Source organism: Salmo salar, chromosome 05, assembly GCF_965601325.2.
Source record: "Salmo salar chromosome 05, fSalSal1, whole genome shotgun sequence".
NCBI lineage: Eukaryota > Metazoa > Chordata > Actinopteri > Salmoniformes > Salmonidae > Salmo > Salmo salar.
Window position 1 is genome coordinate 39,360,364 of NC_138295.1, and position 17,204 is coordinate 39,377,567.

The window sequence follows — 17,204 nt, forward strand, 5'->3', positions numbered from 1 at the left end:
GATTTTGATGATAATGAATAGGCTATGTAGCTTATAAAATGCACAAACTAGACTGATAAAGAACTAATCGCAAGACAAGTATCTAGTTTTGATGGCAGTTTAATAACTTGTGGAGCAGCAATATTACACATTAGCATCAATTCAAGGTATTGGTAGCCCGTCAGTGTGTCCCTGATGAGGCAGCTTTCAAATAAAAAAATAAAAAAAATACATGCATACAAATACAAGGAAAACATTGACTGGTCACACAAGGGTGCATGCTGATCAAGGGACTCACCGTTGATTTTCTAACCATCTAAGCAAATGGTTAGTCCGTTTTTCTTTCTCCCTCACATACACACGCATGTAAGCAGACATGCCGACGCACAGACACCACACCAGTCTAAAACTAGAGCCAGAGGGGCCCCCAGAAGGTTATCTGGTGTTTCGTTCCGTGGGGCAGGAGCCGTAGGAGTACTGGGGAGAGAGAAGCTGAAAGTATCAGTCATTATAAAAAGGTTATCAGGGTCTTCAGTGCATCACTTTAGCCCTTCAGGACTAGAATTCAGTGAAAGGTCTGTAATTATCTAGTCCATCCAAAAAGAAGGGAGAGGGCGATAGTATTTTTTTATAAACACCAATAGCTACAGTCAACTATGGAAAAGCTTCAAGTCAAACCTCACTTTTCCCCCACACAAGGCCCTATGTACTGTAACCCAGCCAGCCAAGCACAGCCAGCAAATATAACCATGATCATGATCTCCATAAGACAATGTAATGTAGGCCCAGTCCAGAAACAACCCAAAGCATCCCCCCCCCAGCAACATGGCAGAAATTCCACCTAGCCAATCAGAGTGCAAGGTGGATCTATTTCCATATTGATTACATGCCCAGACGATATTCTCAGATTTACACGTGTCTAGTCTCACTCCATCTCACACGCTAGTAGCGGGGGTGATAAAAGACAGTTTTGTTCGGCTGGAGAGAAAGCCTGTGTGGATACTGCTGCCCTCCAGGCACTACTATCCTACCCCCTACGCTCCCTGCATTTAGGTCTCCCCCCTCCTCCCTCTCTATTCGATGTAGATGCGGTGGAAGTCGTTGGCGCCGAAGGCGGCGTTGCACTTGGGGCACTTCCTCTGGCGCGTGTCGTAGCGCGTCTTGACGCACTCGAAGCAGAAGACGTGGAAACACTTGGTCAGGACGGCGTCCTTTACCCGGGAGTTACAGCACGGGCAGGTCAGACGTGCCTGGGGGAGGGAGAAAGAGAGGGGGAGGGAGAAGGAGAGGGAGAGAGAGAAAGAGAGTGGGGGAAAGAGAGAAATTGAGGCCAGAAAGATAAAAGAGAGCAATGAGAGAGATTGATAGAACAGGTGAGTTAGGGCTGAAATACACCACATGATTTTTTGCTGGGTCTACGGGCTCTACACATCAGAAAACATCTCACGTTTAATGACTCAGTCACGCCAAATCCTAGTTAACTAGTAATCTGTAAAGGCGCCGCCGCGGCAGTACGATTGGACAATTGGGACAGAATTGGCTGTATTTGCTGGGCAGGTTTACACATGTGTAGTAAGGAAAACATCATGGCAACTGAGGAAAATGCTGCGTTCCTTAATGTACATTGTTATCAGGGGTCTAGTGCGCGACGCTCTTCCACTTCTCAGAATGGTTCTCGTTTATAAAAAGTTTAGATTTTTTCCAAATCAATGTCTCGCAAGATCTCTTAATGATTCATTAGTATGCTAGGCTCTAATGTTAGACCAAAAAACACGTAATTAGGCTACTTACGACATTTTATTTGTATGATTGTGATGAAATGGTAAAAAAAAATTAAAAAAACGCATGCGGCCAGAACTCAAAGGTACGTGCCACTAGGCTTAATATGCTTTGATTTAAAAAAAAATATATATAAATGGAAGTGTAGCTTCTTAACTCCCTCTGCTCTAAAATCCGATTAAACAGTAGTTAAGTTACTTAGCCTACATAATTCAAGAAGAATAAGATCACAAATGCATATTCCCATGAAACTGATTGGGATCTACTGGTTGGCATGCAGATGCAGCATGGACGTTTCACCCATAAAACGTGAAGAGGACAATATGGATTGTCAATTTTGCAAAAAGAGCTTGAGAAAACAACAGGTTTAAATGCAACATAGCCCAGCAGACCAGCTAACTCGTGCGTGTGTGTGTGTATACAGTGCCTTCGGAAAGTATTCAGAACCCTTGACTTTTTCCACATTTTGTTACGTTACAGCCTTATTCTAAAATGGGTTAAATAGTTTCCCCCCCAATCTACACACAATACCGCATAATTACAAAGACAACCAGGTTTTTAGACAATTTTGCTAAAAACACTGAAATATTACATTTACATAAATATTAAGACTCTTTACTCAGTACTTCGTTGAAGCACCCTTGACAGCAATTACAGCCTCGAGTCTTCTTGGGTATGATACTACAAGCTTGGCACACCTGTATTTGGGGAGTTTATACCATTCTTCTCTGCAGATCCACTCAAGCTCTGTCAGGTTGGATGGGGAGTGTCACTGAACAACTATTTTGAGGTCTCTCCAGAGATGTTCAATTGGGTTCAAGTCCGGACTCTGGCTGGGCCACTCAAGGACATTCAGAGACTTTTCCCAAAGCCACTTCTGAGCTGTCTTGGCTCTGTGCTTAGGATCAGTGTCCTGTTGGAAGGTGAACCTTCGCCCCAGTCTGAGGTCCTGAGCACTCTGGAGCCAGTTTTCATCAAGGATCTCTCTGTACTTAGCTCAGTTTATCTTTGCCTCGATCCTGACTAGTCTCCCAGTCCCTGCTGCTGAAAAACATCCCCACAACATGATGCTGCCACCACCATGCTTCACCATAGGATGGTGCCAGGTTTCCTCCAGATGTAATGCTTGGCATTCAGGCCAAAGAGTTCAATCTTGGTTTCATCAGACCAGATAATCTTGTTTCTAAATGTCTGAGTCTTTAAGTGCCTTTTGGCAAACTCCAAGCGGGCTGTCATGTGCCTTATACTGAGGAGTGGCTTCCGTCTGGCCACTCTACCATAAAGTCCTGATTGGTGGAGTGCTGCAGAGATGGGGTATTGTGTGTAGATTGCTATGGAAAATGTTTTACTTAATCCATTTTAGAATAAGGCTGTAACGTAACAAAATGTGGAAAAAGTCAAGGGGTCTGAATACTTTCCCGAAGGCACTGTATGTGTGAGAGAGTGATGAACTTGTGGGGTAGGTGAAGAGAAACCTTATACTTCTGAGTAGCTCTTTGGCTGACGTTGGGACATGCCTCTTATCCGCTTTGAGCACTCCTCACACTTGTAGATAATGGCAGATGGGGCCAAATATATTTAACATGTTTGAAAAAGTGTGGCAGGCATCAACTGCAAATCGGGTATGAGCTTCACTTTATGGGCTGCAGCGTTACGTTTTACTTTGGGTTTGCTTCGATTTTCTTCCATATTTGGAAAAATGCACCGAGAGCTGATCGGGACATGTAGATCAGGCTAAAACCGTGTAGTGTTCACCCACCTTTAACTTTATAGTGGCATTTTTACAGACCCGTATTACACCTGGTGTAAAAAGCGTGTTCATCCAGACTACCTTGTAATCGTTGATTTCCTCATTGAGGATGTCATCGCCATTGCGGACGGTCTCGGCAGGTTTCTTGGCCTTCTCGATCTTCCTCCGCAGTTTGGAGATGTCCTCCTAAAACACAACAGGGGAAGGAAGAAAATAGTTCAGCAGGGTGCTCCAATCAGTAAATAAACTGAATTGTTATTTTGTTCAAGTGGATTTGAATTGTCGTGTGTGTGTGTGTGTGTGTGTGTGTGTGTGTGTGTGTGTGTGTGTGTGCGTGGTTACACGTGCACATGGACAGTTACCAAAATGTAGCATGTGTTTGTGGCCTGACCTGTGCGCGGCGTGCATTGAAGGACTGCTTCTCTTTGGAGATGCTGTTCTCAATGACCTCCTCTCTGACGGTGCCCAGTCTCTGCTGCACCTGGTCCAGCTGACTACGCACCTCCTCCGACAGCACCGTTGACTCCTGGGTCTGGAGGGAGGATGGGGGGGGGTGCAGAAAGCAGATACTTTGCACGTTGGCATTTTTAAAGGAAGTTTGTGTTAAGTACTTATTTATACTCGTTGTGTGTGTGTGTCCATGGTGTGTGTGTGCGCGCGCATCATTTTCCATAGGTGTGATTTTGATACCTTGCGTTTGTTCATGTCCAGAGCTTGTGTCCTCAGAGCCAGCTCTCTCTCTGCAGTACCGATGGTGCCCTGGAGGAGGCGCTCCTTCTCCTCCAGCTTTCTCACCACCTGCAGCTGGGCATCCACCTGAGAAAGACCGATAGAGAGATGGAGAGAGCGATAGAGAAATAATGAGAGATGGCCAGACATAGGCTCCATTATTTGCTAGTGTCAAGATACTGTCTTTCCCTAACACAAAAGTCAGCCTGAACCGTGCACCTGCCATTTAGACGTTCAAATCCCTTTACTGCACTGTTTCAATCACCTGCTCTCACCTGCGTTTTGAGCGTGAGCAGCTGGTCGGCGAGCTCCTCCTTCTCTTCCTTGAGCAGCTTGTGGATCTGGTTGGACTTGATGCGCTCCGACATCAGTTTGAAGTTGGCGTCGTCCTTCTCCCTGAGCTGCTGCATCAGCCGGATGTTCTGCTCCTGCATGTCCTCAAAGGCCTGGCCCGTCACGTCCATCTCACTCAGCAACGCATCCTCCTCCTGGGGAGAAGGGGGAGAGACAGGGGGGAGGGAGAGGGGAAGGAGAGGGGGGGTATTGGTGTGGTGAAAAGGGAAGGAGAGAGAGAGAGAGAGAGAGAGAGAGGTGGGAGAGAGAGGGTAGGAAGAGCGAGGGGAGGGTAGCAGAGGGGTGGAAGGATATAGGGAAGTAGGGAGAGGGTAGTGGAGGGGTGGAGAAGAAGAGCAATGGAGGGGTGGTAAAGAGGGAGTGGTAGACAGAGACAGAAAAGTAGGTTGAAGAATGGATCGATGGAAGGAAGGAGGAGCAAAGAGGGGGGAAATGACAGGGAGAGAAATTAGTCAAAAGTATGATGCTCAAATGCACAAAGACACGCACACGCACACACACACATACACACAACCCGCACACACACAACCCAGATACACACCTGCTTGGCCAGGGAGAGCTTCTTGTTGAGGATGTTGATTTGTTCCTCGACAGAGCGGATCTTCCGGAGTGCCTCCTCATCGGCCATCTTCTTCCCCTCCCTCCTCTCCCTCTCCTCCAGATCCCTTAGACGCTGCTTCAGCTCCTCTGCCTGACAGTGAATACAAAGCCGTTATCACCGTCAATAAATCGCTTCCCTATGAGCAAAATATGTTGAAAATACGTCCTTTTGGTTGAAAAGACAGTGAAAATATGGCTTTCCAACATCTTGTGCTCACTGGGTTATTATCACTCAATAGTAACTCAATATACAGAGAGCACATAGTGGTTACATCACTGTTATACCATCAATCAATTACTACCACTCAATACTAACAAGCCAATCCCCAGAGCATTACTATCATACAACTAACCAATCAATTAAACCCATCAACAGCACACAATGCTTGCTGGCGAAGTTTCACTTGTCTTTTTATAAGTAGCGTCAGCCAAGTGTATACCTCTGACTTGGCCTTCTTCTCAGCGGCCATGAGCTGGACTTTGTCCCTCTGCTCTTTGGGCGCGGAGCGGTACATATCCAGCAGTAGCTTCATCTCCCTCTGAGACTCCTGGGCTTTCCTACAGGGACATAGCCTTCGTCAGCCACTCCTACTGTCCTCCTCATTATCACCCCAATTATCAATCACCAATCATGACTGTCACCACAATCAAACTTACTTTAGCTCCGCCCGGACAATTTTCAGTTGCTCCACCTCCTTCCTCTTCGGTCCTCCAATCACAAACGGGCGCTCCGGAGCAACCTCCTCCAATTGGTTGCTGGTCCCAGCCTTCTCCTTCTCCTCGGTCCCACCCCCTCCACGGGTTGGCCTCTCTCTCTCTCGTTCCTTTTCCTTCTCTTTCTTCACCTCTTTTTCTTTCTCCTCCTCTTTGATTTCTCCCTCTGTTTCTGTCCCAGGCTCTGTCTTCACTGAGGTAACTACAGAGAGAGAGAGAGAGAGAGAGAGAGAGAGAGGATGAATATCAGTTAATAAGGAGTTAATAAAGAGTTAATGATGATTAACACTTAATAACACATACTGGTGCTGGTGGGCGTGGCTGAACCATTGTCAGACTCCATCTTGATGGTGACATCAGCAGAGGCAGCGGGTGTCTGGGGGGAGGTGGTCTCTTCCTTCAGGTCCAGCTCCGTACTGGATTGTGATTGAAGGATAGCACTGCCCTTCGTAGTACGAGCCTATGAGAGGAGGGAATCGCACAGATGAATTTTGCAGATTGACAATATCTTTCTCTTTATGGTCTTCACTCCCTTACAGTCTCTCTTCTTCCCTCCCTGCATGCCTCTTACACCCTCGCTCTCTCCATCTCCCTCTTGCTCTCTTTGTCTCGCTCTCTTCCTCCCTTACCTGGCTGAGGTCAGTCTGTGCCTCTCTGAGTGTCAGTTTGTATTTCACAACCTCTCCCTTCATATGCTGGTTGTGTGTCTGCAGGGTGCTGATCAGGTGACGCATCTCCCTGTTGATAGGACCTGAGAGAGGGATAGAGAGAGAGAAAAGACTAAAAAAAGAAAGATGACGTTTTGAAGGAGTATCTCAAAACTGTGCCTAAACACTAGCCGGTGAGCGTGAGGCCAAATTTATTTTCATTTGTGGTGAAGACGCTGACCTGCTTGTTCGTTGGCAGCGAGGGTCTGTTCAAATTCGATCCGGAGCATCTCGTACTCCTTCCTGACCTGGGCCAGAGTGTCCTCTAGCTGGAACACCTCAGTACGCACCTTCCTCTGGAGAGACACCTCGTCATTCTGGAACACAGACAAGAGGCGGTTACACACACACACACACACACACAGCCTCGTCGTTGTTGAATAAAGAGGCTAAACTCACACACGTCACTCTCGATTAAAAAGACGTTAAAGTCAGACACGCGCTTACAGGCACTAACGCATGCACGCAAACACACCTCCATGTGTTCTAGCTGTCGGAGGCGTGCCGTCCTGGTGGTGTTGAGGCGTGTGCGCGTCTCGTCCAGCTGAGACTTGAGGCCCACAGACTCGTTGTAGAGGACAGAGAACTGGGACTGGAGACAGCGGTACTCTGAGCTCTCCCTCACCACCCCCTCAGCACGACTCAACAACTCCACCTGACAGAGAGAGGCAGAGAAAGAAGGAGAGAGAAAGGGAGACAAGAGAAATGAAATGGAGTGAGAGAGAGGTGAAGAGATACAGACAGCATGAGAGAGGGATAGAAGTGAGAGAGACAGATCAAAGATAGGGATAGAAGTGAGAGAGGGATAGAAAAGAGAGGGAGAGAAGTGAGAGAGAGACAGAAAAGAGGGAGAGAAGTGAGAGAGAGACAGAAAAGAGACACAGAGAAGTGAGAGAGACAGAAAAGAGAGACAGATCAAAGAGAGGGAGAGAAGTGAGAGAGAGAAAAGAGAGGGAGAGAAGTGAGAGAGAGACGGATCAAAGACAGGGATAGAAGTGAGAGACATAAAAGGGGGGGAGAAGTGAGAGAGGAGACACAGATTGGTAGTGAGCAAAGCAACAGAGAAAGCAGTAAAAACCTCCATCTATCTATTTACCTTCATTTGACTGGTTTGGATGGCTGAATAAGGACGTGGGACCTCAGCTAATCCAATGGCTGGGTTGGGGGAGAGAGCCATAGGATTCTGGCGGCCCAGGCCCTGGGTCAGGCTCTGCAGGCTCACCTTCATGTTGTTGTTCTCCTGGTTAAACGTCTGCAGGTCCTGCTGCCGCCGCTGCAGCTCGCTCAGACGGTTCTCCGCCAGCTCCCTGTTCTCCTCCAACTCACTGTTCATCTCCTCAAACTGGCAGGGAGAGAGAAGAGTGGGATGACGAGGAGGGGGGCAGAGAAAGAGGGGGTTAAAGGGAAAGGAGAGGAAGAGGGATGGAGAATGAAAGAGTTATAACTCCAGGTCCATGCAGTTTCTGACAAGTACAAATGGCAGAACAAAGAGGATGTTTTTGTACCTTTCTCTTGTTGATGGTAATGGTTCCACACACACTGCTGGCCTCCCCACACACCTTGTAGCCTTTACTGTTCACCTGGGAGGAATTGCACAGTGGCCATGGAATAAACACTTTTACATTCACATAAATATAGTTCTGTGGTATATGAACACAATGACACAGAAATACTTCATTACAAAATGGTAGACCACAGTAGATGTCAAACACACATTACTGCAAAGAGAGAGAGACTCAGTCTGACGTGGATTCACAAAAACATACAGCCGCAGTCTTACCCTCTCCAGGATTTCCCCCAGGTGTGTGTTGAGGCGGTTCTCTCTACGTCGGATCTTCTCCATGTCCCACTGGAGCTCCTCGATGAGGCCCTGCAGCTCACTGACCCGCGTGTCTGCCCTCGCCACTGCCGTGCCCAGAGAACGAGACTACAGATGGACAGGGACACAGAATCACTGTTAATATGATCGCGGTGGGGATCCATTAGTAATGTACATAGTGTAGCGGGAGATAAATAAAACAGACCCGACGTGTTATGATGAAAGACATCAAATCACCTCGCTAGTCATGTGACTGTGCTTCTGCTGAAGGTCCTCAGTCAGCTGACGCAGCCGGTCATTCTCACTGGACAGGAGGGTGTTGAGCTGGGCGGCGACCTGCCACACGGAGCCCTCTGGAAATACAAGACTTGATGTCATGACATTACTACTACTCCTGACTTCACTCACACAACAAGGAACTCACTCACTCAAGGAACTCACTCACTCACACAACAAGGAACTCACTCACTCACACAACAAGGAACTCACTCACACAACAAGGAACTCACTCACTCACAACAAGGAACTGCCTCAAGGAACTCACTCACACAACAAGGAACTCACTCACTCCCACAACAAGGAACTCACTCACTCCCACAACAAGGAACTCACTCACTCACACAACAAGGAACTCACTCACTCACAACAAGGAACTGCACTCACTCACGAACTCACGCACTCCCGCCTCAAGGAACTCACTCACTCCCACAACAAGGAACTCACTCACTCCCACAACAAGGAACTCACTCACTCCCACAACAAGGAACTCACTCACTCCCACAACAAGGAACTCACTCACTCCCACAACAAGGAACTCACTCACTCCCACAACAAGGAACTCACTCACTCCCACAACAAGGAACTCACTCACTCCCTCAAGGAACTCACTCACTCCCTCAAGGAACTCACTCACTCCCTCAAGGAACTCACTCACTCCCTCAAGGAACTCACTCACTCCCTCAAGGAACTCACTCACTCCCTCAAGGAACTCACTCACTCCCTCAAGGAATGACAATACTACAGTGGGGGAAAAAAGTGTTTGATCCCCTGCTGATTTTGTACATTTGCCCACTTACAAAGAAATTATCAGTCTATAATTTTAATGGTAGGTTTATATGAACAGTGAGAGACAGAATAACAACAAAAACATCCAGAAAAACACATGTCAAAAATGTTATAAAATGATTTGCATTTTAATGAGGGAAATAAGTATTTGACCCCTCTGCAAAACATGACTTAGTACTTGGTGGCAAAACCCTTCTTGGCAATCACAGAGGTCAGACGTTTCTTGTAGTTGGCCACCAGGTTTGCACACATCTCAGGAGGGATTTTGTCCCACTCCTCTTTGCAGATCTTCTCCGAGTCATTAAGGTTTCGAGGCTGACGTTTGGAAACTCGAACCTTCAGCTCCCTCCACAAATGTTCTATGGGATTAAGGTCTGGAGACTGGCTAGGCCACTCCAGGACCTTAATGTGCTTCTTCTTGAGCCACTCCTTTGTTGCCTTGGCCGTGTGTTTTGGGTCATTGTCATGCTGGAATACCCATCCACGACCCATTTTCAATGCCCTGGCTGAAGGAAGGAGGTTCTCACCCAAGATTTGACAGTACATGGCCCCGTCAAATGATGCGGTGAAGTTGTCCTGTCCCCTTAGCAGAAAAACACCCCCAAAGCATAATGTTTCCACCTCCCTGTTTGACGGTGGAGATGGTGTTCTTGGGGTCATAGGCAGCATTCCTCCTCCTCCAAACACGGAGAGTTGAGTTGATGCCAAAGAGCTCCATTTTGGTCTCATCTAACCACAACACTTTCACCAGTTGTCCTCTGAATCATTCAGATGTTCATTGGCAAACTTCAGACGGGCATGTATATGTATTCTTGAGCAGGGGGACATTGCGGGCGCTGCAGGATTTCAGTCCTTCACGGCGTAGTGTGTTACCAATTGTTTTCTTGGTGACAATGGTCCCAGCTGCCTTGAGATCATTGACAAGATCCTCCCGTGTAGTTCTGGGCTGATTCCTCACCGTTCTCATGATCATTGCAACCCCACGAGGTGAGATCTTGCATGGAGCCCCAGGCCAAGGGATATTGACAGTTCTTTTGTGTTTCTTCCATTTGCGAATAATCGCACCAAATGTTGTCACCTTCTCACCAAGCTGCTTGGCGATGGTCTTGTAGCCCATTCCAGCCTTGTGTAGGTCTACAATCTTGTCCCTGACATCCTTGGAGAGCTCTTTGGTCTTGGCCATGGTGGAGAGTTTGGAATCTGATTGATTGATTGCTTCTGTGGACATGTGTCTTTTTTACAGGTAACAAGCTGCGGTTAGGAGCACTCCCTTTAAGAGTGTGCTCCTAATCTCAGCTCGTTACCTGTATAAAAGACACCTGGGAGCCAGAAATCTTTCTGATTGAGAGGGGGTCAAATACTTATTTCCCTCATTAAAATGCAAATCAATTTATAACATTTTTGACATGCGTTTTTCTGGATATTTTTGTTGTTATTCTGTCTCTCACTGTTCAAATAAACCTACCATTAAAATGATAGACTGATCCTTTCTTTATCAGTGGGCAAATGTACAAAATCAGCAGGGGATCAAATACTTTTTCCCCCCACTGTACCTGCCCCAAACGACAAAAGACACTCAACACCCTTGTTGCTCTCACCATCCCGAAAACCCTACCCTCCACACCTACCCACAATCCTCACTTGCTTACACTCCTTCACATCTCATTCCCTCACTCCTCTAACCCCTACCCCACATCAGTCTTCAACCCTCTCCCCCCTCCATGCCTCCCTTCCCCCCAGCCCCTCTCTCCCCTGTCACCTGCTCCAGAGGCCTGGTCCTTCTTTAGCTGCTCCACGGTGGTCTTCAGGCTGTCGTAGATCTCCACCACGCGGTTGGCCTGCTTCTGGCTGGACTCCACCCTCTCTTGCAGCTCTGCCTCCATCTCCTCGCTGCTGCTGCTGGCCAGCGTGGCCAGGAAGGATGTGGTCGTCTCCCCCTGGTGGCCTGGAGGACAACCACAAGGTGAAGACAGGAGTTAATACTACTCTGAACTAGAGGTCTCCGTGGGACTGATTTCTTCATCCCGCTCCTGCCCGCTGACTTCTTGTCCAACTCCCACCTGCTTCTGCAAGAACTGGTCCCGAACCCGACCGCAGTCCCACAATGTTATTTTAGGTGTAAGTGACGAAGCTCAGGCAAGATCCCCCCAAAATGTAAATAATATTGCCTAAGAAATCGGTTTAAAGACCAGTGATTCTCACGTGGCCCATTATATTAGACTATGGGTATTATTGGGCTATATCAGCCAATAGGCTAGACGTAATTTGAAAGAGCAGAGTTGAGGCAAAATAGAATAGCATAGCGGACACTTTCACTTGACTTGAGAAATGTTTTGGATAACTTTTAGGGTTGGGACGATTTGCAGGCAGAGTAAAATAAATGTGTTATTAATATTTATTTCTAGTCAATGTCAGAGCCTAAATTATAGCAGGACTCCAGACTGACCATTTAGTCACATTTTGCGTCCCTTTAACTTGGCTGTGCGAGTTAAATGTTTGATTGACCGCACTGGTGCGAGCTGCACATTCTACCTGGTCACCTCAATCAAAACAACCTATTTTTTGGGCAGATAAAAACATGAATAAGTTAAAACAGGAAAGCGCATTATCCTCATGATTCCTGTAATGAAAGTGTCCGCTGTGCCTACCTGTTTTGCTGAGTCCGGCTGCTGTAATGAGCGAGCCTCTCACACTCACTCTCCTCCCTTGGGATTGTATATAATTTAAAAATGCAACTATTAAAAGACACAAAGGTCTCAGCTTTCTGTAGGTATGATATTTATTTCACAATGATTGTTATGGAGTTCAAAGCACACTGTTTTACAATCAAGATATCTTATAAGAAATATACAGAGCGCACAAACCGCAGAGTGAAGGAAATGCAGCCAAAAAGTGCTCAGCATATGTGGGAACTCCTTCGAGACTACTGGAAAAGTATTCCAGGTGAAGGTGGTTGAGAGAATACCAAGAGTGTGCAAAGCTGTCATCAAGGCAAAGGGTGTCTACTTTGAAGAATCTAAAATATATTTTGATTTGTTTAACACTTTTTTTGGTTACTACATGATTCCATATGTTATTTCATAGTGTTGATGTCGTCACTATTATTCTACATTGTAGAATTTAGTAAAAATAAAGAAAAACCCTTGAATGAGTAGGTATGTCCAAACTTTTGACTGGTACTGTTAATATAAAAATAGCCCAATTGTCAACCCAATCACTGGATTAGGTTGCATATCAAAATATTTAGAATCATGCATTCCTGCTTGGACATGTTAGATGTAACAACTTCTTTATTGAATACCATCTCAGTAGTCTATTACACTTCTGAAAGGAAAACTTCGGGATTTTGGCAACGAGGCCCTTTAACTACTTCCCCAGAGTCAAACGAACTTGTGGATACCATTTTTATGTCTCTGTGTCCACTATGAAGGAAGTTAGAGTTAGTGTTGCATACCAATGCTAACTAGCGTTAGCGCAATGACCAGAAGTCTAGCATGAGAAGTATCCCATTATTAAAAGATTGAACTACTTTATAAGATGATGACTCAAATAGATTCTATTGTGCGACACCGCTAAAACATTTTTTTTTCTTTCTCTGTGCCACCAAATTAGGGGCTGGTGTAACCAACTGAAAAAGTTAGTGCCACCAGGGGAAAATGTTAGTCTTGTATAGTCCTGTATAATAGCCTATCATATTTAGGAAAATAATGTCTATGGAAAGACAACTGCACCATGCTTTGCCGCCCATGCATATAGCCTACAGGCTATTTAATTGAGAAAATATATATTAGCTATACATGATACATATTAAAATACATTAAATACATGATATTGCATGCTCATAAAAAGAGAGGAGAGGTAGGCTACTGAACTCAAAGGACCAAGAATGAGCCTAAGTGAATAGTGCGACAAATAGGTGCTTTTAACACCAGGGATGCAAACTGTCGAGGGCGCAAACACAAGTAAATTGCAAGAAAATGTGCTTATTTTCAGAGTGGGGTTGTCACGATACCAACATTTTACCAACGATGTGATACCAGGTCAAGTATCACTATACCGTTTTCAATACGTTCTGCACAGAAACCTGCCCCTGATATTCACACCACTACCCAATACAAACCATTGGATTTAACTTCACACTGCTCAATAGAATAGGCTACTGCGAAAATTGCAGATTTTCTCATATCCAAAGGCCTACCTGTGATTTAGCAGGAGGAATGTAGTAAGGAATAGAAATGCATAATGATCTGCATTTTCCTTGTGGCAGTAAGGGGGAAAACACTCTATGAAACCATCTTTAGCCTACTCTTCAGACAACTTTACACACATAGCCTACACACATAGCCTACACACATAGCCTACACACATAGCCTACACACATAGCCTACACACATAGCCTACACACTCTCCCTCCCCTTCCTCCCCCTCTACATCCCTCAAACACACACACCCTCTTGCTCTCTCTCTCTCTCTCCCACTCTCAGACAAAAGTTATGCACCAAACAGAATTGAAAGAACACCAGAGAAAGAGATTTCTAATTCAGATAAACAGTGCCCTCCGTCATTTTTGGATCAGTGACAAAATGGGGACAGTGACATGGTTTCTGGAATTATATCACATGTACGCCAATGCTGGTAGAAAGGGGAGAAGATATAGCTCCGGTAATACGGTGCATAACCTTTGAGTGGTTTGGGCTAGAGACATGCGGTTTTCAGCAATGTAAAGGCACAAGCATGACTGTCACTGTGCTCTGTTTTTCCTCTGGCACTCAGAGGCTGCGTGACAGTGAAGCCTAGTCAGACTGGCTTTTGCTCTTGTTCTTACAGGCAAAGTTAAAATATACATTGCATCCACTTCGCTTGCGCTGCGAGACGCTCCAATAAGTAAACAAATGTAACAACAGAAGCCTCATCACTATCTGCACACCCCAGATGGACATCACGGCTAAATTACATTTTAAAACTGATTGAGAGAAGCAGCTGTAGGGTTGTGCTCAGTCAATCATTTTCAATATGAGAAATATACCCCCCCACCAAAAAATTGACGTTTTTCTTCAGATCTTCACGATTCACGTGGATGACTTATTTTGAAATCAACACGGCGATATTCACCGAAAAGTGATGAGGTTGCATCCCTGTAATAGGCATACAACAGATAACAGCTCTCTACTCTGAACAAAAAAGGCTTTATTTAATCAATCTCTGTACGTTGTACTCTTCTGCTCTGCTTTAGGTACCCTGTCACAAACTCATCAGAGTACCCTCTTCCTCGGTCTCTTGCTCCTGACCAAACTCCCGTCCTCTCCTCTTAGTGTTCTCCTCTCTCCATCCCTCCTTTCTACACATCTTTCTCTCTCCCGCTGTACCTCTGTCTTTGGCTCTCTCCTGGTTGGAGTCGCCGTCGGGTTCTGGGGTGTCAGGCTTCAGGCTCCGCCCCTCTCCAGCCAGGGTTTCCACAGACTCGCTCCCTGACTCATCGTAGCGCCTTCCAATCAGGCACACATTGTCGTCAAACTAAGAGGAAGGGGAGAGAGGGGGACGTCGATGTTATTAAGAATACAGATAATAGTTTTATTTGCAAATGTTGATCTATGTGCAATGTTTTAATTGTATAATGTTCATTATTTGAATAGTTACCTGATTCCAGTATCTGTTCAGGATCAGTAGGCTTGCGTCATCAGTAGCTTGACGAGTCTCCAGTCTCTCGATTCTCTCTCTCAGCTCGTCCTCAATCACCTGCAAAGCATCAATCCCCTTGTTGAGTATTATAGATGTACGGGATGAAAACAGGGATTGTGTGTGTATGTGTGAGAGAGTGAGTGAGTGAGACAGACCGACTGTATATACCTGTCTCTGATCGAGAGATTCTCCCAACTTCCTGTTCTTCACCTGGAGAGCTTTGACATCCTGTTCTTCCTGAGCACAAGAAAAAGAGACCAATCAAATGATGGAAACAACACGATCACTGACACTGCTGATGAGTCATAACTATCAGATGTAAAGGCAGACAGACTGACAAACAGACACAGCAGGAGAAATACAGGTTAGGCACTTTTCAGCTCTCTCACCGAGTTGGAAACCCCTCCGAGTTTGATGACTGTTTCCACAGCAGTGCTCCCTCCTGCAGTAGAGCTGACCCCTGGACCCCCATCCTCTCCTCCCTCTCGCTCCCTCCGTTTCTCGGGGGGAGCACTGGAGGATGAAGAGGGGATGCTGGAGTCACACAGACGCTTCTGTGCCGACATCCTCACACCACTGCATTAGATAAAAGGAGAGATTGAATATTAGTACATTAACATCCTGGCTTTACTCAGCGAAATTACGTTGCCACGAGCAGCACCGCAGATATTGCAATGAGTGAGATGCAGGACGTTCTAATACAGTCACGCACAGTATCTGCGCATGGGTTCACTTGAAGTTGTTAGAGCGTGGTAGCAAAGGCAGTACGCTATGAAGATAGGCTAAAACTGCTTCTCCAATAGAAATCCCCAATCACACTTGTAGGCGATGGGTTTATACACATCATTGGCTTCAACGCTCTTAGTTATTATGGACATTTACCCGCTATGCTGTTTACTATTTGCACCTACGTCATATCGCTGAGTCTACCTTTAAATATTCGTTTTGGAAACCCCACATAGCTAGCTACATAACGCCGTTATTAACGGTACATTAGCTAGCTAGAGTCATTAACTAGCTATATAATTTCAAAACAGACATTTGTTTTAATTCATGCCAAAGCCATTTCGGCTATTTGGCCATGTTCAATTAACCCGTTTAGCTAGATAATTGGCTAATTGACAAATACTTTGTAACTTAGATAGCAGTAACGTTTAGCTAATGTTAGCCAGTTAGTACGCTAGCTAATTCAAATAACCACATGCTATAAAATAGCCTTTCTGGGCAGAAACCTTACGGGGGAACTTTCAATCAATACATTTTATCTGTTATTTCATGTATATTCAGTGGTTTGATTTCAATTCCTTACCAATTTTGATAAAATTGTGTTATTTACTGATTCTGTCTGTGAATGTTGATGTTTCGCCTGTCTTCCAGAAACGGAAGTAGCCACTGATATTGAAAGCCGAACCACAGATATAACAATCTTTGGCTGAACCGCTCATCATTTGAAAGGCCGCCACCACGTGGTGGGATAAATTAAATGAGCAATCATGTAGACTAATCAAATCAAATCAAATTGTATTGGTCGCATACACATGCTTAGCAGATGTTATTGCGAGTGTAGCGAAATGCTTATGCTTCCAGATCCGACAGTGCAGCAGTATCTAACAGGTAATATGTAACAATCCCACAACAAAACCTAATATCGAATAAGTTCCACAGCAAAACCAAATACACACAATCTAGTAAAGGAATGCGATAAGAATATATAAATATAAAATATATGGATGAGCAGTGACAGAGCGGCTAAAATGCAATAGATAGTGTAGTGTAGACTAGACTAGACCGCAGACTGCAGCTGGAGAACTAGAGAGAGATCATATTGCTACCAGGAATGTGACCAGGTCAGTGAGGGCAGTTGAAGACAGGCTTGGCTTTATGCAGATGGAGAAGTGGCTCTCTCGTTCTAACACATGTGTAGTAGAGTTAAAATGGTTATTCCATCAAACTTCAAATTATTAGAATAGTACACAACGCAAAACAGAACAATCAGGTTGAGGGTCAGTGGCCAAAGCCCGCGAACAGG

At 45.5% G+C, this 17,204-nt stretch overlaps 1 protein-coding gene across 3 annotated transcripts; it reads right to left on the reverse strand.

Moving 5' to 3' along the window:
- Positions 1-83: 83 nt before the first annotated feature.
- Positions 84-16,575, reverse strand: LOC106604856 (E3 ubiquitin-protein ligase BRE1A). Of its 3 annotated transcripts, none has more exons than XM_045718229.2 (22): positions 16,485-16,575; positions 15,565-15,751; positions 15,344-15,412; positions 15,134-15,232; positions 14,863-15,010; positions 11,256-11,441; positions 8,669-8,784; positions 8,393-8,539; positions 8,118-8,192; positions 7,835-7,954; positions 7,088-7,267; positions 6,794-6,929; positions 6,535-6,656; positions 6,209-6,365; positions 5,849-6,107; positions 5,632-5,749; positions 5,133-5,282; positions 4,513-4,725; positions 4,199-4,324; positions 3,900-4,040; positions 3,590-3,694; positions 84-1,229 (listed from the first exon to the last, which is right to left on the reverse strand). In XM_045718229.2, exons 2-22 carry the CDS (start codon positions 15,739-15,741, stop codon positions 1,053-1,055), a joined length of 3,021 nt encoding a protein of 1,006 aa, XP_045574185.1. In that variant the 5' UTR covers positions 15,742-15,751; positions 16,485-16,575; the 3' UTR covers positions 84-1,052. The 3 variants fall into 3 exon arrangements, with proteins under 3 accessions (XP_045574185.1, XP_045574184.1, XP_045574183.1); XM_045718228.2 differs by having other exon boundaries at positions 4,513-4,722; positions 7,709-7,954; XM_045718227.2 differs by having other exon boundaries at positions 7,709-7,954.
- Between the last annotated feature and the right edge of the window lie 629 nt (positions 16,576-17,204).

Excerpts from the sequence above, each read along its gene's own strand:
- LOC106604856 (XM_045718227.2), bottom strand. The coding sequence starts at position 15,741 with ATGTCGGCACAGAAGCGTCTGTGTGACTCCAGCATCCCCTCTTCATCC. Across the intron at positions 8,540-8,668 it reads ACAGTCACATGACTAGCGAG|TCTCGTTCTCTGGGCACGGC; the intron begins GTGATTTGATGT and ends GTCCATCTGTAG. Across the intron at positions 6,108-6,208 it reads AGCCACGCCCACCAGCACCA|TTACCTCAGTGAAGACAGAG; the intron begins GTATGTGTTATT and ends CTCTCTCTGTAG.